Here is a 23,083-nt window from a genome sequence, read left to right as displayed (position 1 = left end):
TATAGTTATTAGAGGAAGATTTGATAAATGGAATAATGTATAAAAGTCATGTCATATATATGAGCTTTATAGCATCATTTTCAAACTTCAACTCCATAGACAACATTTAGTCGTCAAAACTCCAGGCATTATCCTTTACATCTTAAGACATCTTGTGTAGATGTAGTTGACAGAAATTAATTATTTTCTGGAATGAAAGGTAATAATAAAGTTTCTGATGACGTTTAGGTCCAGTTAACACATTTTCACCATGTCATGGTCAAAATACTGATTTTTTTTTGTAATTATTAATTCCCCTCTCTGCTTTTTGTACCTTTTTAGTGTATCCACAGATTCAGAAAGAAAGTTGAAAGAAGTCTTCAGGAAAGTAAAGTGCACAGAAAATCTTCATCAGAAAAAAATAGATAAAGCATTAGAGGTATGATGTGACTCAGTTGATAGCTAATATAACTAAGAGTGATATAATTTATATGCTTTGGCTTCTTAGATTAAAGTGAATTATGGACTAATACTTAGTATCTTAAGGTAGTTATGATCTTAGTATTGTACTAAACTATTAGATAGTACATGTTAGGGGCAAAATATTTAATTTTTTTTAAAAAACATATCTGGGAATTATGATCAAGAAAACTTGCTTTATTGTTGATGGATTTAAATTTATTTTCTTTATTTTATCTCTGAAACAAGACGTTTCAGTTGGCTGCTTCTTACTAAAGTGGGAGAGAATCAGTGTTCAAATTCTGAGATTTCTTCAGGAATCTTTAAAATATTGTGACTTTTTTTTAAACACGAGTTATGAAAGGAGCAATTTAAGTGAAATACTAGGACTTTTGTCAGACATGCTGCACAGTTTAGGAGAAATTTTGGAAAAGTAACCCCAAAGAGTTCAAGAGAACAAGTGCAAATGGGAAAAACCCCATGCATTCCTCCTTTAGGAGTGCCAGAAACCTGGCTCAAAAATTTTGCATTTTGCAAAATTGTAATGTTGTTTTGTACTGTGATTCTGTGCTTCCTGAACTGCTTTCACTGCATTTGACATCTCAAATAGTGCTGGAAGGACAGTTGTTGCAAACTCAACTTTTACATTTCGTTTTGAAGCAGAAACAAGGCAAAGTGTTCTACCCAGTTCTTCTGTGTTTTGGTACAAAATTATGTGATTTGTATGAGATGAAGAAAACCTAAATGCTCTTGCTGGATTTAAACTTGAAACTAATGAAGTAAAATCATAAATGATCGGAGATTTCATGTTTTACTTACAGCTTGGTAGGGAGATGGAAATGCAGAATGATCTGGATGTTGTTCAATTGCTCCAAAAGCAGTACCAAGAAAGATTAGAAGAAGAAGTAGCAAAGGTATTACTTTTATTTCATTACTTTAATATATGTTTAAAACATCTGTCATTTTTATTTGCCATTTTCAACTATTTAGGCAATTGCTGTAGCGTATGTTAACTTTTGTATGATTTATTTACAAGAAATAGTTTCATTTGACTTCTGAATGGGAAAGTCTTAAAAAAATTCTGTAACATTTTGGGGTTTCTTAGCTATCTGTCCTATTCCTAACTCAATTTCTGTTCATATGGGTTGTAGTGGTAGTGTTTAAAACTTCAAAGGAAATAGACAACATGCTACCATATTCTGCACTGGAATTTATTTTAAAACTCCAGAGACTTAGAGTGTATTTCTTGCTAACATAGGTTTATCAGCAGGTCAGTTCAAAATGCTTTGCACTTAATGGTTTAATATTATTTTCTCATCATATTTTATTGTGCATTTTAATATGTTGTGTAAAATGCATTGTTTTTCTTTGGATCTGGTGACTAAAACATGAAAATTAAAAGTAAGATTTTATAGGTAGAGTATATATGTTTCTGGATTTACTTGCTTTCTGATTTGCAAAAAGTGTCCACTTTTTTGCAGAATACAAAAAATATTCTCTTATCTGCTGCCAAGAAAACCCTTCCTTATGAGGAAACAAATGTTGCATTACTTAAGATCAGTTTAAGTTCAAAAGACAAACTCACATTTTCTGGAAAGGAAGAGTTTGTATTTTAAAGTGCAGCAATTCTGTATTTATTATACTATTTTTTCACACTTTTTGTAGCTTTTGGTATAAATCACTGTATTCTAAATCTAGAATTTCCTGTGCACTGCTTTCTTTATACAGCCCAAAATTCCATGTCAGTCAAACTTTGGCATAGGATGCTTGGCTAGATAAAGAAAGCTTGGCACCACTGCTCTTAAGTCTGTTTGCCAGCACTTTTTGAAATCATCTAATAGGACCTTAAAAAAAAAATATATTTCCATGCTAAATAATCTATTGTAATGGAAAACAGCATTGTAATTCATTAAACTACCCTAAATACAGTGTGTCTGTATTTTAAGATGTGACCATTTTCAAGATTGACAAGATATCTTTGTTCTTTTATCCTTTTTACTTCTGGGAACTTTTGGTACTTATGTTTTTATTGTTGATGGTCATCTGTGAAATTTCTTCAGTAATAGGAGATACTGTGAAGCATAAACTAATGCAGACTTCTCTTACTTTTTCAGGTTATTGTGTCAATGAGTGTAGCATTTGCCAAACAGACTGAATTGTCAGGAATTGCTAGGCAGAAGGAAGAAGAAGCACCAGTGCAGATTGCACATCCAGAGAGAACACATTTTGGAGTTAAGAAGCAGCACAGTGAGGAAGAGGTTGACAGCCTTCTTAGGAAAGCAACTGGAAAAAGCAGTATAAATGAAGAAGGATTGAAATCACTTTGTAAGGAACTCAGTGAAGAGTCTGGAGAGATCAACTTACTTGGAGAACAGCTTCATTCTAACAGCAGCCCTGATTGCATATTAGGACAGACACCAACACATAAGTCAGTGATTTCTGAAGAACTTTTTTCCCATAACAAAGGTCTTACAGCAGAAGAAACACCAGTAAGTGGTAAAATAAAATGAAAGAAAAAAAAAGATGAAAATTCCATTTAAATATTTCCTTTTCCCTTTCAAAGAGTTCACAACTTTAGTCCTAAATTATCTACCCTTCTTTCCTGCATGCTATGCCTGAGGAAGGGAATATGATGCTATATTGCAGACAATAAATTGTTTAAAGACTTTTTTGCTAGGTTATATTTTAGTGTTTATACAAAGAACAGGTTAAAAATAATGCCTAAACAGTTTGAGTCTCTTGTGATAAAGGATATCAGCTGAACACAATAATTATTAAAGTGATGCAAAGTATATAGTTAGCATTTCACAAACATGGGTGGGGCTGAGCTAAAATAAATAAGTTAAAAAGTTCGTAAAAAGCATGAAAGTTAATACTGTTAAGAGTTACTGGAAAAAATTATCTTTTGAAACTAAAGTAGTTGCACTGTTTCAGCACCCTGGTGAGGTGGTGGCCACGGACACAGACACAGAAACTTCCAGGCAGCTGCTGCTGTACGAGGAGCGCTTGGAGGACATGCGGCAGGAGCTGGTGCGGCAGTACCAGGAGCACCAGCAGGCAACGGAGCTACTGAGGCAGGGGCACATGCAGCAAATGGAGCGTCAGAAGGAAAATCAAGATCAACTCTTAGCTGAGCTGGAGAGTCTTAAGATGCAATTAGCTGAGGTAATACAGAATTCAGCCAGTGAGTTAATATGGGTTAACAAAGGAACATCACCAGGCAGATTCATATTTATGCATATATATCTATTTAGAGGGAGAGAGAGGCATGCATGTATTTATTGTGTGCATGCCTGCACGCTTGTGCACACACACATACCTTTGTGTGTGTTTGTTTGTGTGTACATGCAAACACATATATGCATATATTTGTAGAAGAGATGCTTCTTTTATCATGGCTCAGGCTGTGATGAATTGATTTAGATTTCTGTAAACGTGGAGCAAACCTGCAGTGCTGCACGGCAGCCAGAAGAGAGTGATTGTGGATGCACTGCCAGTCATGCCACCTCCCAGATCCATGGCCCTGTGTAGGATGCAGGCTAGCAGCCATTTACATCAATGAAGTCACCAGCCATGACTAGAAATACTATAAAATTCTTCATTTTTCATCATTCTGATTTGAACAGTATCAATGGCTTCCTGCAACAATGTGTTTTGGCATTTTAGGGGTTTTTCCCCCAGTTCTGGGAAATAAGTCCTTACCAACTTTTAGAATGAAATAACATCTGTGGGGTTTGGTGGGAAACATCAATGTTTCTTTGCCTTTTCAAACTTAACTTGCTGTCACTCCATATCTATTCAAAGCCTACAGTAGGTGTGCTAATGAAACTCATTAGTTTATCTTAATTAATAATACTTCAAAAATAATGTCATTTGTAGACATGTGTTTCAAGGATTCCTTTCACTGAAAGACAAAGTAAAAAGAATCCTGAAGAATATATCTTGCTCTGATTTCATTTAAACAGTGTAACATTACCAAAATGCACACGAAGCTAGTAATCAGCGAATTCTAAAATTCTTTGCTGTCACTGGGGAGTGGAGCTTCAGACCTTTTCCAGACTTGGTTCTGCTCTGTTTAAGTTTGGGCTCAAGGAGTTCTGGAATCTAGAAAGCCAGTCACTTGTACCTTAGAAATCCTTTCCAGCAATATCAGCTGTTTCTCCTAGCTGCTTTGAAGGTGTCGTAGAATAATTTATCCTGGTCTTTCCTTTTGATATATGCATACTTTCTCCTTCTACCTTTTTTTTTCAGTTTGTAACTGCATCTTTGTCAGGGTTTCAAATTCCTGTAACTGATAAAAATCACTAAGTAGAACTTAGGCTGCTGGGGATTTTTTTTTGTTTTTAATGCCAAGTATGTACATTCATAAGAACTACATACAAGTATATGCATTGTGTTTAAGCCATGAACATTTCTAGCTCTTCTGAAAGAGAATGTGTATAGGATTTTTATAAAAATAAATTATTATTATCTTTTGTCTTGTGCAAAACATGTTATAGCATGTAATATTCAGAAATTCATTCCACTTTGCATTGTGATCATTGTATTTCCTAAAGAGCATAAGAAATGGTATGAAAATGTTAAGGAAGGTTTAAGTATTTTTAGCTGTATTCAATTCTAGAAAGCTTTCAGTGTTTTTGTAATGATTTAAAGAGACGGACTGAAATTTCATTGTTTGTAAAGTATCTGTAAAGAATTAGAAGTGACAGGACTCACTTTACTCAGAAGCTTAAAAAACTGTGTGAGCCTCTATAACACTTCTTTCTTAGCGTGTATCAATGGAGAATGACAGCCTGGTTGCAGAGAGAGAGAGAATACTGTTAGAAGAACTGGAATCATTAAAACAACATTCCGTACCCGGAAAAGAGAGGCTGTTTTGTGGGTTACAAAACAACAGCACACAGACAGAGGTAAATATGGACTTTGACTTTTTGGGCAACTGTGGCATGTAAAACCAGTAAAAGATTCCTGTTCGCTGTTACTTGTTCTGTGTAATATATTTTCCTAAAAGATGTTGGGTATTTGGAGCAGAGCAGCTGTAAGATTCAAGAGGTGGTAGTGGTAAACATTGCTTTTTGACTTCAGGTAAGCAGAAGCTGGTTGAACAGCTTGCAGGTGGGGATTATTACTACAGCTATTTCTTTAAGTAAACTCACTTTTTCATATTGCTATAGCAACACAAACAGAAAATACAACAACTGTTGAATCAGTGTAACAAAGTTCTTTCTGATTGGCCCTACCTTGGATTTCCGGGTTGTTTTTGTTAATATTTTTTTTCCACATAGTAAGAGTATTACTTTATTTGTAATTAGGTGCAGAAGTATTAAAAAGGAAATGACAACTTATTTAGGTTTTAAATTTCATATCCTTCCGTATATAAGAAGAATATGTTGATTCTGACATGACAGGATTTCTGTCCTTTTTGTTTTCTCTCCCTCTGCCAAAACTTACTCAGAATGAAAATGAAAACCAAAAGGATGCAAGGGAGCAGCTCTTTGAGCATGAAGATGGGGGAAGAAAGCCTGATGAAACACCTTCAGCTCTTCTTTCTAAAGAAAGGTGCTTAGAACTGTTAAGAAAATATTTTTCTTAAATTTTTATAATCTTGTTCTTGCTGTTAATAATATTTATAAGCTTTATTCTGACTGATGATAATGTGCACATTTTGTTCTAGAAAAACATATTTCTGAGTTTATGTACTTTAGGTTAAATAGTGTCTTACTTTTAATAAGCCTAACAATATAGAGGATGAGACAAATCTTAGTCTGTTTTTCTATATCTTTTGTATTACACACATTGAATTATAGACATTGCTTCTACACATATATTTATATACATATTGTATGTCCATATGAATTAAGTTTATATTAGTACGAATGTTTTATTTTATAATCCCATTTGACTATTCTGTAAAGTTTTTGATCTGTGTAGAGGGGCAATTTTCTTAACTGTCATTTAAGAAAGAATTTATTTTATAATAAATACCAGGTGAAAGCAGATCTCCTCTTTAAAAGAATAACTAGATCGAATGCCAAGATAAAAGAACTAGTTATAAATACTTTGACTTTTTACATACTTTGTAAAAAGAGCTGACTCTTAACACAAATGTGTATTTAGTATTTATATGATGTAGGGTTTAGCCTTAAAAAAGAAATCTTAATTTTGTTATTTCAGTTGCAAATCTTCTTTGGTAGTAAGGGTGTGTAAAGGCTACAACCCACTGGGAAATCAGGGAAAGATCAGAAGGTTGATTAGCTTCTGTCCTGCAGGCATGTTTTTCAGAAGGCTAATGAAAAACTCATGAAGATTCTTTTAGAAGTTGTGAAGACAACTGTAGCAATGGAGGAGACAATTGGTCAGCATGTTCTTGGGTTACTGGATCGATCTGGGAAAGTCCAGGCTTCCAAACAAGCTGGTTGGGACACTGACACAGAGGAGTCAATAAAACCCTGCATCCGTGTGGGGTATGAAAAAGGTACTGATTGTATGGTTTATCATTTGCATGTTTTAATTATATATTTAAATACTCTTAGTTTTGATATTTTAAATTAAACTTTTTTTTAAGGAAAAAGCCCCTATAACCTATTTTTCATTTGAATGCATATGGCATCTCTACTTAAGAGACAACATTTCAGTAGTTGTCTGGGTCATGCTCCACACCAGTTGCAGCTCACATCTAGCGTCCTGTTGCAAAGCCTGCAACAGAATGGGAAAGTAATAGAGAAGTCAAGGAAAAAATGGTTTCTGTTGATGGAGGCAAAGAGAATGAAACATAGCTCCATGGCATATTGCACCACTTACACCCTCCTGTGTATATGTAGGAAGTGGGAGCTAGTGTCAAGAGCTGTATCTCCACCAGTGCACTAAAAGTACAGAAGCATGCTGCTGGTCAGTGAGGGCAAGCTGGTAGGGGGCCTATATATGTGTGCTTACAGACTTCATTAACTTCCTAAGGAAGTGCTTGCATGTAAATCCAGTTTTGAACACAGTTCCAAGAGCTTCTCAACTGCCAACACTTGCCCATCAGCTGTTTCCAGGAGTGCTAGCTGGCACAAGACTGAAGGAGCATTTTGATGTTATAGTTAGTTGCATACCAGTGTCAGAGAGCTCTGCCAGGCTCTGTTTATTTTCTTGTGACTGCAGTAGGATAGTATTTGTCCATTTCTCTTTTGGGCAAGAGTAGGTGCTTGATTGTACTGCCATTTAGGTACATTAAGGTTGTGCACATGCATCCTGGATCTTGTGGGGAGCTAATGAACAACAGATCAGTTCAACCTCAAACACATTATATATCTAGATTTGACTGGAATTTTAACTACTAGGAATGAGAAAAAGAACTGGAAGTCAAATACTACATTTCAGTATTAAGAGAGTGTCTATTACAGGATAATAATACAACTGGTAAATGAAAGTGAACTTTACCTCTTTCTTTCAAAATCTAGATTATTGTATGGTATTGATTCTATCTGGCTTTAAATATAGGTCACATTAAGCCTTGGGGCAGGTTAAAAAAGGTTGCATGAGTTTGTAGCACAGACACATCTTCAGTTGATCACTCAAAAGGTTATCTGCAATTAAATGTATTAGAGTTGTAGTCTAAAAGTTTCTGAAGTTTTCTAATTGACAGCACTTTTATTCTTGTACTGCCGTTTAATTTTTAAAAAAAATTAACTTTCGTTTTCTGTACATATAACTGTATTTAGTTGTGAGAAAAATTATCTTTTGAAACTTCAGGCTTTTGAGGCTTTACCTTTTTCCTCAAATAGCAGATTGGATAGCTAAGGTTCTCATATTATTTTTGCCTGCTCCTGCACATCAGTGTATACTTGTACATGTCACTAATTATTGTCATTAACAATTCTTAATATGGATTACTTGCATTACATGTATATAGCAAAACACAGTTAAAAATATCTTTTTTTGTCATTTTGACTTATTTGGTTTTCATAATGCTGCTGTGTAAACACACAACATGTCCTGTAATTTGAATGATTTGCTAATTTCTTGTGAAGTCTTCTGATGAAAGAGGAGTCTCTTCAGGCAGAAAAAAGCTGTCTTCCATATGTTAGTGACAGAATGTGTTTGCTATTAGTGTATTTTGAAGAGATATGTAAGGTTTTACTCTCCTGTAAGAAAGCGGGTGTCTGTTCTTGTAATGCCCCTCCTTGGTACAGAGCAGCATTTGAGCTGCCCACCGACTAAATGGATATGGGAGCATCCATTTTGGGAGTCATGCAGCCATAGGAATAGTTGCACTGTTTCATCAGCTAAAGTGGTTCGTCTTTATTCAAACAGAATTAAATGACCAATTCTGTAAGGGCTTTCAGCAACGGGATTTTTGTTTTTCATTTTCTATACTAACACTAAATGGCCTGAGGATAAATTTTAAATTTTTCCCCATTATTTTCTGGAAGTAAGAAATATGTAGACATTGTTGGGTTTTTTTAACTGTGCATATTACTGTATTTTCTAGTACCCAGCCAAACAGATCTTCCTTTTTAATTAGTTAGGAAATCTGTAGGAATTAATTTATTCTAATAAAAATCTAATAATAGAGTAGTAAAATAATGTATTTTTTGAAGGGAATTCTGTCTGACCTTCTGAATGTAATCCATATATATTGGCAAGCAAACTCAGCCTACTGTTTTTGCTGAGTTTCAGCATTTTTAAAAGCTGAATTTTTAAGATCATATACCTATAACCACACCTGATTTATAGAGGGACATTGACTAGGTTATCTGCGAGCACAGGATTTTATTTCTAGAAGAGTGAGTAAAGTTCAAATTTCAGTCATAAAACACATAATTGGAATGGCATTTGTGCTCATTAATCTGGTGAGTTTACTTGCGTAGAGGGACTGCAGTAAAGCAGGTTTCTCTGGCGAGGTTATGGCATTCCTTGAATATTAAACCCTCTTGCCTACCTTCTGAGCTGCTTATTTCTGAGCAGTGTAACAGGAAAAAAGGTAGTAAATGGCTAAACACTGTTGCCACAAGACTGATTTTTTTGTTTTGAATTTGTAACCCCTGAGCTTAATTCCTAAGTGGAATCCCAGGAGTAAACGGAGATACTGGCTCTACACAATGCAAAATGTGTATTGCTTCATATATGTCAGTTGGCAGCTCATAAACAACTTCTGTATCTGAAACTTCTGAGCAAGCACTGTATAATTAAGCACTTTTCTTAAGATTTAGTGGGCCGTGACATCTGATGTGCTGAACTGCATGCTCTATGGAAAAGGAAACAATATAGACCTTTGTTTCTTTGGTTGATTTTTTTCTTCATTACCAGGAGAGAGTTTACACAAAGAGATGATAGTTTTACTTAAGTCAGTTATATTCTATTAATTATCTTGTATTGTCTGAAAAACAAAATTGCAGGACAGAGGAGTATAATTTAGTTCTGTTAGGGTGGGAGACTGAACAGCCATATAAGGATAAACAAAATGGGAATTAGACATTAAGCTGCCAGGGGTGATTAATGAGACTGAGCAATGTTTCTATTTCTTGTTTCCACCATTGAAAATTGTGTGGAAAGATGCTGTATTGAGCCGCTGTGTACTAAGACCATTTTGAGGGGAAGGAGATACAGAGACTTTTACTGTGCACTTAGGAAGACATTTAATTTGAATTTGTGTTTCACTTTGTAGAAATCATAATATGGTTGTCTACATTGATCATTTTGGTTGCCAACCCCATTGTATAAACAGAATTATTACAAGTTTTTTGTGCATTTGATACTTGTTGGGGTTTTTTGTTATCTTTGAGATTACTACAGTTTCCATGTGCCAAATTATACTTTTGGTGACAGCTCACTTTTACTTTCCTCATTTTTCATAGTTACGTTTCAGGCAAATTATGATGTTTTGGTTTGAGATATTTCATATAACAAACTCATGTTTTAATGTTGATTTATTTTGTATTTATTGAGAAGAAATGGAAGTGAATTACAAAAGAATTGTCATAAACAAAACAGGAGTTTTAAGTCTTGTGAGTTTGTGGAGGCCTCTTGGTACTGTTCTGGTCACTAGCAAGAAGAAATAATAATATTAGTGGCATTATTAATGTAAAAGACATATTCTGAACCTGGCTTTTAAAAATTACATTCCGAGCCACCGTCAGGGTTTGTAAGTTTTTTTCAGTAGTTTCCAGACAGACAGTTCAGATGATTTGCAACCAACTGTACATTTCTGCAGTCATTTTGTATAATCTTTATTTTTGTATTTTACACACAATCATCATTGCACAATTCAGATGTACCTCTGAAGCAAATAATTTACTGAAATAGAAGGGTGACAGGACATGAATTATGGGTTAAACCTGAGAAGGAAAAGAGGAACATTACCTAGATGATTTGTACTCCATCAGGAAATAATTGGATTATGCAATAACTAATATGTCATTGTTTTATCTTGTTTATAGCTGTGCTACTGTACTGTGAGCTTTTATTTTGTGAGATCTCTGAAGCTAAGCAGGGTCTTACCTGGTCAGTTCTTAAGATGGGTGTCCTCCAAAGAGCATCAGGTGCTGCAGTAAGTGTGTTGGTGGCTCAGTAGGGAATACATTTTCCTTCTACTCAGTCTTTAACCAATACTTTGGCACAGCATTTGGAAATACGTATGCTGCTCAATATCCATCTCAAATGAAGGTCCTTTCTACTCTGAGGATATTAAAGCTTCTGCATCACTATTGATATATTTTGAAACACTCAAACACAGCCCAAATTTGGGTGGTAAGATATCAAAATGCTATTGAATAGAAAAAGGTGAAATTGTTAATTTTGCAGCCTTCCTTATACTGCAGAGGGTTGGAATATTAGGGTGTTGTGGGAAGGCTTTTATGGTCCATAAACCCATTGTTTATTTAGTGTACTGGCAGAAAATGACTGCCAGCCACTGCTAGGGTGATTCCACTACAGGAATTTATGACTGCCATTCCAAAGTGCAGTACTCAAAAGTGCTTTGAAATCCTGTGTAGATGAAAGGTGCCATGTGAATGTATTTTCTGTTCATCTGGTTGCTCATTCTATTCATGCATATAGTGTGCTTCTGTTACTTCCCTTTGGAGTGTGAAAACAGTTTGTAACATTATTTATATTCCTCATATCTAAAAGGAGATATGAAACAGTAATAATACAACTAGAAGAAAAAGAAAACTAAATTCATCTGCATTTGAAAAATCTTAGCAATTTTAAGAGAAAAGTAAACAAAGTGAAACCTTCCTCAAAATCACTCTAGCTTAGTTTGTTGTGTATGGGTCATATATATGGCTGCAGATATTATTGTCAGAATACTTGCAGGTAGGAATGTATGTTAAGTACACCAGGTGGTAAATCATGTTGCAGCTTGTTACAAAAAAGCTAAAAACAAACCTCAAACTAGAATCTGACTTGCTTGATAGGTTCAAACAACATCAACAAGAGTGCTCATATTATTATATGCCTGCCAATATTATTTGCCTGCCTGGTTAAGAGGCAAAATCAACAAGGTCCAACTACATTTTTGAAGGCAATTTCTGTGATTGACCTGTTTTAATTTGAGTTCAGTTTCTGTAGCTAAACAAAACTGTTCTAGTTCAGCAGTCACAATTCGTGGAGTAACCAGGAACTTGAATTCAAAGATAACACAGTATTGAAACTTCATTGCTAAACAGGCATTTACTATTCATTTAGTCATACTGCTTTTCCTGAAAAATAAGATATTTTTGAGAAACTCCTAAGCAAAAACATCTAATTGTTAAAAAATGCACCATACAATATTTACTTTAAATATATTCCAAACATATACTTCATTTAAATAAATTGTCATTTTAAAAACTCTCCACATTAGCATTTATTCCTGACATTTCAGATCTGTCAGTCTAAGGGCATAACACTTCTTTATTTTTAAAAGACTATCAACAATAGTTTCAACTGTCACAATATACCTATTGTATTGTTCTTTCATACCAAAAGTGTGATTTTAAAACATCTCAAGACTTTACTTTCACTTAAATTGCTTAAATATAGCCTTGAATTCTAAATATGGCAAATTTGCTGTTTTCTAAAGGAATTGCTATCAGTCTAATACCATAGGCAAACCTATGTGTGTCTGACTTTTCAGAAAGAATGGATAATGTCTTTAAATGGAATCAGACCTCAGGAAGATTGAGAAGCAGGCAGGTGCCAGGTGGCCCAGCAGCAGTCCTGCTGCACTGTACTTGATTTGTTCAGCTACCCATTTTAGTAAATTTTCAGTTCTCTAATAACTATGCTGAGTACTGTCGTTATGTATTCCATTCTGTTTGTCCTAAGAAGCTGAATTGCATGCATGCCTTTCCTTTTACTCACTGGAGTTTGTTTCACTGACTTGAACAATTTTGTGTTAATGCATAGTAACATAATTGGATGTTGGGGAAACAGGGATTGACAGTCTGTTGTTGGTTTTGTTTGGGGTTTTTAAACTGATTTGTATTTTAAAGACAATCTTGCAAGTATTATTGCAAGTTATGCTAAGTAGTAAGGGTAAGATCGTAAAAAAGGTTCGAAGATGAGCGTCAGAGCCCCTTGGCATACAGAAAGTTTGTCTGAAATACTGTCTGTTAATATCTCCTTTTCTCTTGCACTTCTGCTTCTTTTTAATTAACACATTGTTTATCTTGTTTGTGTGAATTTTAGTATGCAGTACTTCCTTTTCTGTATTTGTGACTAAGATGAATATTTTAATCATTTTTGGACTTGTCTTTCTTACTGTTACTCAGTTGCACAGCTTTTCATGTTTGCAATTACTAAGAGTCTGTGTGAAAAGATAACTATTTTTTTCCTCAGACTCCTGCTCCTTATATCATGGTAGTAGTATGGGAGATGATGATATTAACATGTGGTCAGGAGCAGCGGGTGAAGGACTGCTGAGCCAGCATCTTGCAGAAAGTGGGATGGAAATAGATCCTGAAAATGAAGAGCTCATTCTGAATATTAGTTCTCGACTGCAGGCGGCTGTTGAAAAACTTCTGGAAGCTATCAATGAAACTTCAAATCAGGTGGGGTGATTTAATAGAGAAGCACTTTAAACTCTGTGTCTCAGATGGGCTTTTTTCTTTCGCTTGTGATTGTCTTTTCATAAGCCTAAAACCCATAGGTTCATTTTGACAGCTGTAACAATACTTCAGGTGCCTCCACCCAAAAAGAGACTGCTTCAGCATGACTCCACTGAATGAATTTACTTTCCTGCTGAAAATCTGCTTTGGTCTGTAGAGGAAGCCTGAATTTGAGCATTCTTAACCAATCTAGGGCAATCTTTCATTGCTCATTCAGATCATCTGCATTCTGCTATCAACTGAGAGATGAGACAGGAGATGTCAGAGCACATAGAGCTTCTGAAGAGGGAGGATTAAGGGGAACTGTGTCTAGTTCTCTTGACAAATATTTTAGTCAATTGACTGGCCAAAAAGGTTGGGCTCTCCTGCTGTCTCTTCCAACTGTGATTTAAACGTGGACAGTTAAGCACATATCCACCTTGCTATCAGAAAAGGAGTTTGCACTCCAGCATTTATGTGAAGAATAGTATCCAGAAAAGAGGCAGTTTGCTTCAGAGTACTTTCTATGGAAGGATGCTAGTTGCTGTCTGGAGTACTTCCTTGGTAACTGAAATAGGAACGATATACCTAGGTCAGTTCAAATCATATATTTTGATTGATTGTGTACATTGCAATTTGAAGGTGTCAAGGTATTTTCCTTCATAGCTTTGTAGCTGAGACTTTGCCAATACCAGCAAGAGTTACGGCTCAAACACATACAGTCACATTTTCTTCATTAATACTTACTATACAAAGATGGATTTATCCGTGATGATCACGTATGTTTGCCTTTTTTTTTTTTCCCTTAAGTTAATAAAAAATCCTTCTGTTTGCACATTTTCTCACAGTATAAATATTGACACCTCTCTGGCTGTTCTGTAGAGGGACTTCACAAGCATTCTAGCTTGTCTGCTTTGCAATGTCTGCTTATTGGATTATATACAGTTCTTGTACATACCATGGATATAAAGGTGACTTGAAAATTATTTTTAAATATTCAGAAATTTAATCCCTTTTTTTTTTTCTAGTCTGCAATGTTTCATAATCCAGAACTGGTTACAGGCAGAAAAGATTTTAACCTTTCCTCTAATCAGTTGTGTTTTGCATACAGACATGTACCCATTTCTTCAAATAAACTTTAAAGAGTCAGAGAAAGCCTGGCAAAATCTTCAAAGTGACTATGAGACCTGTCTGAACACACACTTTCAGACCTGAAGTGTAGTTTGAAACTTGAGGCAAGACATATAGTGGGTGTATTAATTCAAATTCCACCTGCTGGTGTTATGTATAGGTAAATAAACTGGGCCACTCCCCTGAAGTCTTTCAGTTGGGAAATACTAGCAGGAAGCCTTTAAACTAGCAGAGCTTGAGAAAGTTCTTCCTGTTGAATTAACTCCAGCAACAAGGATGAATGTAAATAATGACATACCTGTATTTTTCTTTAATTTGCTGTAGTGGAGTTGGAAAATTTTTAGTTTCAGTTTTGTTAGTTTGCTTGTCTGCTGAAGTGTTCCTGTGCAGGTAGAAGAAAATTCTGCTTCCTTGCCTTGGAAATTACTTGCCAGTTGCTATTGGAAGATTTCTGTTGCCTTTTCATGTGAAACTTCTCTAAGAAGGATTTTTTAGGAGTGACTATATGAAGTTCTCCTGTACCTCTTTCGGATTAATCCACCCCTGAATTACTCAGCTTGAAAAGTGATCTGAGGCTTCCTACTGATTCTGAGTAGGTTTGTCACCGACTGTGCTGGTATGTGTCTTCAGACTGTTAAACACAATTTTCTGTTACAAATTCCTGTCAGAAATTTCTAAAGCCAGCCTAGCTAGTGCAAAATACCCACGGAACGGTTGAGAAGAGAACAAGAGCAGTATTTTTTGGAATGGATTCTTACCGCAACTACTGGGCATCTAATCTCTTTAGTGGTTTGTGGACTGAAGGCCAAGAAGAAGATATATATGAGGTTGAATCTCATGTGCCTTTACCATATCCTTTTCCTTTCACCGAACACTTGGATGAGAATAATTCTGTAGTTGTAAATACTTCAATTTTTCACTTCAGCCACAAAACAAATGGGCACATTTTGAAAGTTGTCTCTAAAATCTCATTGCCTACACCTCCCTATTCAGTAAGTATAAAAGTTTTTAAAAGAAATTAAGCTTAAATAGAAGAGAATGCAGTGAAAATTATATAAACTTGTCTCTGTTGTTAAAATTGTACTGCTTTGAGGCCCTTTTCCTAGTCAGTTTTCAGTGGGCACTTAATTGTACAATTCTCTGGTAATTTCTAACACAAGACATTTATCACAGAAATATGTTAAATTCCAGATATTTGAGATCTTGTTTTAAAGCACTTAATAATTATTTATTGCATTTCAGTTTTCTCACTGAGAATAATTTACAGTGGGGGAGAGACTGCAGTCAAAGTTGTTCCCTTTAACTTCGGGGCACTGACTAGTAACAGTAACTAGCACAAGCTGGCAGCTTGCTTTCAGTGATCCTGTGGAGAAATTGTTGATCTTAAAAAATCATGTTTGTGTTTGTACTTCTTTTTTGTTTTGCCCTGTGATATTTTTAACAATACTTTGAGTTGTTATTACTGAAAAAAGATGGAGAATAATTTTTCTTGTGAGTTTTAACCAGAATATTTAATGCATTTCAGGAAGCCACTTTTACAGTTGTCAATGTAAAGTAAATCGATCATATGTTTCCCTTTAATCTAAGGTGGGTCTTTCATTAAGCACTTGAAAGTATGACAATAAAGGAAGGGGTCTCTGTGATTTTTAAAAATATCTCAAACAAGTGCAGATAGTTGCAGTATTTAGATATTTCTTTATGTCTTGTCAGAGTAAATAATTAACACGAACATGTTAATGATGCCCATCTGAAAAGGAATGAATGCTGTAGAAAATAAATTGAGTATTTAAATTTAGTGTGTTATAAAAGAGTTATAAAAGTTATTGATCATTTGGATTTCCTTTTCAAAGTGTGGATTTGTTCCTTAACCCATCTTTCTGAGCTTTTAAAGCAAACTCCTCATATTGACAATCTTAGTGGGGCTTAATGAGAAAGCTTTTATATTGTAAGAAATCAAGAGACAGAATAATATATAGAAACATAGATGTTACTATCTTTCAAATATCTGCCAATAACCAGAATATTAAAAAGTAAAAAACCAAAGGAACAGAAAATATGTTTTGTGTAATCAAAACATTTTGTGTAATTAAAACTCTGAACAATGCTTAATCTTTATGCATTGTTTTCCTCTTTTAATTCTAATTTTAATTAGTTTTGGAATTATCATTTTGGATATGTCTAAACTGTAAATATGCAATTTAATATGACATGGTTTTCCAGTGCTTCAGATAGTGGCACAGTGAAACTGCTGCATCTGTTAAATATTAACCCACCAGAAAAGTGGAGAAGAATTAAAAAAAATCATTAGTAATTCTGCTGGGTTGACACTGTTGGAAGATGCATTGCTTTACTCCCTTGTTGGTTGAAATGTGCAATACTCTGAAAATTCACATTTTCCTGGTGTTCTCATCAATCTTCACATTAAAGAGAAAAAGAGGTAAAGCACCATTTCAGTCAGTTTATAATAAGGATTCTGCCAGTTTTATACTGTTTTTTGGCCATGCCAAGTGTATGGTGAGTGGTATCTTGCTTGTATTTACTGCAAAACTCATGTAAACAAAGGTGAATCTAGTGTAAACTCATAAATCCAGAGTTACCGGAACAAAGACACGGATTTAGCCAGGTGGCTCATGGAATTCACTGTACTGACAAAGCCTGTTTGTTTAGACTTTTATAAGTCAGTCTTCATCTTGTGCTCTGCAAATGAGTGTTCAATAAAGATTGTATCAAATGCTTAGTGAAGTTATGTGAAGCTTCCCATCACACTGTAAAGCAACTGTGAATTAAATAGGAATGATAGAATAGGTTTATCTAATTTCTGTAATTTTTTTCCTGTGATAGCTTGAACATGCTAAAATTACTCAGACAGAGCTCATGCGAGAGTCCTTCAAGAAGCAGCAAGAGGCCACAGAATTTATCAGGTATCAGGAAGAGCTACAAGAACGTCTCAATGAGGAAACCAAAGCCAGAGAGCAGTTGGCTTTGGAGCTTAGTAAAGCTGAAGGTGAGTAGCTTTTTGGTGAGTTGTTGGACTTTGCACCTACTAACTTATTAATTGGGTAAAGAAATTGCAAATCTGATCAATTTCTTTGTAAATTTTGGAATGTTATCAGCCTTCTGGATAATTATGGATGCGATGACCTCTGGAGGTCCCTACCAACATCAACCACATGTGATTCTGTTTTCCAGTTTTTAATCACTTACTGTCTGAAAATATACATGACAGTATTAATAGGTTGTGTATGTGTTTGGATTTAAGACAAGTTAACAGCGTAAAATCATGAATACTTGTGGCTGGAAGGCACCTCTGGAGATCAACTATTCTCTCCCCTTACTCAAAGCAAGATCAGGTAGAGCAGGTTTTGAATGTCCACAGCCTCTCTGAGTGGCTGTTTCAGTGGTCAGCCAGTGTCAGTGAGAGGAAAGGAGAAAAAAGCCAAACTTATTTTCATATGTTGAAGTGCAGTTTCCCAGATTTCAGTTTGTGTCTGCTGCCTCTTGACCTTGACACAGAATCTTTATTCTGAATGTAATTATATGGTGATGATATGTTTCAATTTGCAGTGTTTGAAGTGATCTTTTAAAAAGTGTATTTGCAACTGCATTAAGGAGGCAATTAAAATTATAGTGTCTTAAAACAGGGGAAATCTGATAATCTGAGTTCAGGAAAATACGTTCAAATTTGACAGACACTTTATTTGTTCTCTTGTTTTGATAGCTCAATGTTTTGTAGCCACCCAACATTTCTGTCATTATATCAGATTAGCATCTGGAAACTATGCAAAAAACACCTGCTCCTATAGATAGAATCTCTGTAGTAGTAAGCAGAAAGATATTTTTGATTGTTTTGAAGCTCAGCAGACTTCTCTGTTTCAAAGTGGGAGCATAGAGTGAAGTTTGATAGTCAAATGTTACTCCTAGAGAATGCTACCCTGCCAGGCTTCCTCTTCTTTTTACAAAGATAGATAATCCATCATGATTTCACATGCTATTAATAGCTGGGACACACATAAGCTGAAAAGCAGTGCAGGTTTCTAAGCCATGTGGCTAAAATTTGGTGTGAGGGACAGTTTGTGGCCTGTCAGTTGATACAGCATAAATGTTGTATGTCAGCAACATAGCACTGGCTGTAGCTTTAGCAAAACCAGAAAGGATGAAAATTTAGTTCAGAGGGAATAAATTAAAATCTGAAATAGGCGTTACTACTTCTTTTTTTCAAAATTCAATTAAGAGTGAAGAAAGATTGTTTGGAACACATCTTAACATGCAGAAATATGAAGAACTCTTCCACAAGATATACATGACCTTAGAATTTATATTGTGACATAGGTGGAGTTACAAAATGTTTAATATTAAAGAATTTTAGAATATAGGCAGCTATATGTTGCTGCTTTCTTTGGAGGAGTTTTGTCTTGATAGAAATTTTATTCACAAGTCTTCAGTAATAAAGTAAAAATGCCTAATATATTAGGACAAAATTATTTTGTTGATTTGGTTCATGAACAGTTCTAGAATATAAGAGAGAATTAGATGTTAGTGTTAGCCTTTGATAAATGTATTGCACAGTTGTAAGTTGGGTGCATTTGAAATTAATGCACTTTTAAATGACTGGCACCTTTTTTTGTTGGTGTTGATATGACAAACCAAAGATGTCATAGAACTTTTTTATTTGATTTCTGCCCATTGAACTGAGTTGTGAGCATACTCTGACAAACTACATTCGTTTATCGAATTCCTTAGGTAGGTATGCAGAACAGTGTCTTAGTTCATTATATATCTGATGGTATTCTGTCTTCTCTTGAGATTAAATGTGTCATTTGTGATTATTTCTTTCTTATCGCAAAAACTGCTGCAGCTGAGACATTTTCTTGTGTTTCAGTGGTGTCAGATCTGACTTATCTGATGTGATGGAAAAGCTAATGCAAATTTGTTCACTGAACTCTGACAATTTTCATTACATCTCCAAAAAAAAAAAGCCTGGCGGAAGTAAATACCACAACATGTGATTTTAGCAGACTTCATAACTTTTTTTTGGGAGTGTGCATTCCATTTAACCTGGGAATGCCCTCTCAACTTCAAATCTGTTAAGTATTTATTGTGAAGAGCATCTGATATGGTGGGAATAAACACAGGAGTTTATATTGTCTCCAAGTTTTGAAATGTTATAAATTATGTTACTCGTTTAGTATTTTCTGTTTTCAATAACCAGTCCTATATGTCCAGTCCTATGTGTTCTCTGTGAATTCAGATATGGAAAGAAAAGATGGGTCTACATGGTTAACAAATGTAAATACCTTTAGTTTTTCTACATTCTCAAGACAGTAAAATCCATTTTAATACTGACTTAAGATGGGATTTATAGTGATTTATACTGAATTTAAATAATTCCTTAATTCTCCTATGTTTATTAGATACATATTTTTCCTTGGCTTTGGAGTTCCTGTTTGCTCCAGAGGTTTTGTGCTGAGTGACAATTAAGAGCTATATTTGGTGTTCTGGTATCTTTCATGTAATTTATTCATGATGATAGGATAGCAAGGACAGGAATAGAAATTGTCATGTGTTGAGCATCTAACATACATGCATACCAGAATACAATAGTGACTTCAACAAGAAAATAATTGGTTTTGATTGTCTATTAAATCTGCCTTCAAACTGATGTTTTACAGGCCTCATTGATGGTTATGCAGATGAGAAAGCGTTTCTGGAAAAACAACTCCAGGAAAAAATAGATGTAATTGACCATCTAGAGCAAGAGCTGCGGTGTACAGGTAACAAATTGCAGGAGTTAGAGGCTGAACAGCAGCAGGTCCAGGAAGAAAAAGAATTACTCTCCAGACAGAAGGATGCCATGAGAGCAGAGGCGGGGCCAGTAGAGCAGCGTATGTATTCATCACAATCTTTCTATGAAATTTGCTTATACTTCCAAAGAAACAATAGTAGTCTTGGCAAAGGCTTCTCCCCATTCCTTTGTGATCATTAATAGAAATGTGATAGGGCCAATTGTACTATTTTCACACCTGTTGCCTAATGTTAGCATGATAACTTTTCTTGAGTTTTAAATAAGAAATTACTGAATTTTTAAAAGTGTTGAGAAATTTTTGCGTTGTTCTTTAAGCCGGAAAAGGCTTTATCTCCAAAAATCTACTTTTATTTAGATTACCACTGGAGATGGAATAGCAACCATGGATAAAAATACTGTCTAAATACTTTGCAGACTTAAAGACAGACTAGGAAGCATACCTACCAGAATATGATTGCACTACATGTGACAGCTGTACTTATTTTAGTCACAGAAGATAAATTTTTCTAATAAATTCCTCTTTCAGGGAAGAATAGCACAACAATTGCATGATAAGGAAAGCCTTTTATCTACCAGTAATGAAAACTTTCAGCCCTGATGGTGAAAATTTCAGATATATACCCTGTCAATGTAATCTAACTAACTGCTTACTCAAAAAAAGCATTTACCCTCATAAAGTAAAAGTGTCTTTTAATTCTTCCTTAAACTAATAACTGAAATTAATATCTCATGTTTGAGAAGGGAAGATAATTACAGCACTAGTGTTTTAAGAAGTAACTGATCTTTCAAGGATTGCAGTGCTTACATTGTAAATAGCAGGATTAAGTAATAATTTTATCTAATTTCTAGAAGTCTGTTCCAATAGATAATATTGCCATTTTTATAGATTGCACATCTTGTGTATTTGAAATTCCCTGCAATTTTCTGTAACAATGAAATTTTAAGAACAGCCTGCTGCTTCCTACTCTGTAATAAAGAAGATCCTTGTCTATGATTCCACTTTAGTTATTTTTTGTAAGGTTTAGGCTTCTAAATATATTAAAGTCATTTTCATGTTTAAGAGCTGTAAGGATAAACAATTCTTATAAATATGTGTAGGTACTTATACATACCAGAATAACTTGTCACATTCCCTAAGTTATCTCAACAACTTTGTCATTAAATGCCACATCTATCTTTGGCTTCATTTTCTCTTACATTGTTGCACCACAAGAAAACTATAGCTGGCATGTGAATTACTTTGCTTCTTTTTTTTGTTTTCTCTCTCTCTATTCTCCTAGGCCTAGTAGATGCTGCAAACGATGCAGCTTCCCAAGCAGGTGTGTTTGTATGTTGCATGGCCAATCTGTAACTGGGTGGAAGACTTACACGTACTGACATTGTTAATCAGGATTATTGGGCTTTCGGCTTACTGATGTTACTTGTAATTCTTACTGGCCTGCAGCTTTGATGTTGTATTTCATACTCAGTTCTACGTTTTGCTAACAACATTTCTAAACATAATAAGCAAATTCATCAATAACCATCATCTTATTCACCTATGAATTACAGTTACTTAGATGGTATTTGAGAGATATTTTTGCAGTCTTTTATTTCTTTTTATTTCCAAATACAGCTGAGTCATTCACTGTGATAATTAAATATCTTATTATATTGGTATATAATGGTTACCTAGAAATGAGACTTGGTTAAATACGATGTAAGATGATGGTGCCTGAAGGATCTTTCTTCTCTAGTGAAAGTAAATTTTATTGTTTCTGTCTAAATATCCTGTTTTTAAGATTCTCCAAAAAGTAAATGCACTTTGCCATTTGGGTTTTTCCTCAAGGGGTTTGTATGGTTATTTAGTAGGCACTTCAGTGGGCTGTGGCTTAAGAGTCTTAAAGTGGTTTGGGGCTTTCCTATATATGTGCTTGCTGGCTTTTTCATGACGACTCAAAATTGGGCATTCATGCAGTCACTGATTTTGCAAGCTCCAGTTGCAGGTCAGTAATTTTCCTCTCTGTCTGCCCAGCAACCTCGCTAAGTATTTCAGTATTTCCCTCAAATTATTTATATGTATCACATTAAATAATGAAATCTGGGAGTGCATTGATTTTACTGGCAATGGGGATGAGAAGAGGGTTGGGTTTTCTGTGCATCACTCTTATCTCCTGTGCTGACTCCAGCTGTGGTTTGACCCCATACATTTTCTTTTCTTTCTAATTGTACAAAGGCCTTTTAATTGATGTGAAACTTAAACAGGGGAATGCTCTGATACGGCTTCAGTAACAGTCCTTTGAAGACTACCTAAAGGATAATAATTTTAATATGAATTTGCTTCTGTCAGTATCATGATTATCTCTCAGAAGAAAATATCTTTTCAAAAAAGGAAAAATAATAAAAACCCAAGCCAGTTCACATCCTTCTGCAGATTACAGCATGGATACCTTGGGGAGTGGTTTTTCTTCATAACATTGCTTGCTATTTGTATCTAAAAGTAATTATGGTTTTATTATACTCAGAATTACTGGAGGAAACAGAAAAGCTAATGAAGGAAAAAATTGAAGTACAACGTCAAGCTGAAAAAGAGTATGATGATCTTCAGAAGCAAGTTAAAGTCTTGGAAATAGATTTGGAAGAACAAGTCAGTCGTTTCATAGAGCTAGAACAAGAGAAA

At 34.9% G+C, this 23,083-nt stretch overlaps 1 protein-coding gene across 6 annotated transcripts in view; it reads left to right on the top strand.

Annotated features, from left to right (window-relative positions):
* Nucleotides 1-23,083, top strand: part of AKAP9 (A-kinase anchoring protein 9) — a 103,750-nt gene that overhangs the window by 52,271 nt on the left and 28,396 nt on the right. For 5 of the 6 annotated variants that reach the window (XM_021551657.3, XM_021551654.3, XM_021551655.3 and 2 more), the window contains 12 exons: nucleotides 322-418; nucleotides 1,260-1,352; nucleotides 2,553-2,927; nucleotides 3,373-3,603; nucleotides 5,208-5,348; nucleotides 5,894-5,997; nucleotides 6,708-6,913; nucleotides 13,243-13,454; nucleotides 17,463-17,625; nucleotides 20,291-20,503; nucleotides 21,705-21,743; nucleotides 22,929-23,083. The exon at nucleotides 22,929-23,083 is cut by the window's right edge and continues 78 nt beyond it. In XM_021551657.3, coding sequence (XP_021407332.2) covers nucleotides 322-418; nucleotides 1,260-1,352; nucleotides 2,553-2,927; nucleotides 3,373-3,603; nucleotides 5,208-5,348; nucleotides 5,894-5,997; nucleotides 6,708-6,913; nucleotides 13,243-13,454; nucleotides 17,463-17,625; nucleotides 20,291-20,503; nucleotides 21,705-21,743; nucleotides 22,929-23,083 — 2,029 coding nt within the window. The remainder of the gene's footprint in view (nucleotides 1-321; nucleotides 419-1,259; nucleotides 1,353-2,552; nucleotides 2,928-3,372; nucleotides 3,604-5,207; nucleotides 5,349-5,893; nucleotides 5,998-6,707; nucleotides 6,914-13,242; nucleotides 13,455-17,462; nucleotides 17,626-20,290; nucleotides 20,504-21,704; nucleotides 21,744-22,928) is intronic. The other variant, XM_021551653.3, reaches the window with a different exon arrangement.

This window comes from Lonchura striata, chromosome 1, assembly GCF_046129695.1.
Source record: "Lonchura striata isolate bLonStr1 chromosome 1, bLonStr1.mat, whole genome shotgun sequence".
NCBI classification, from domain to species: Eukaryota; Metazoa; Chordata; class Aves; order Passeriformes; family Estrildidae; genus Lonchura; species Lonchura striata.
The sequence above is the reverse complement of the archived record's forward strand: the minus strand, read 5'-3'. Positions and strand labels throughout refer to the sequence as shown.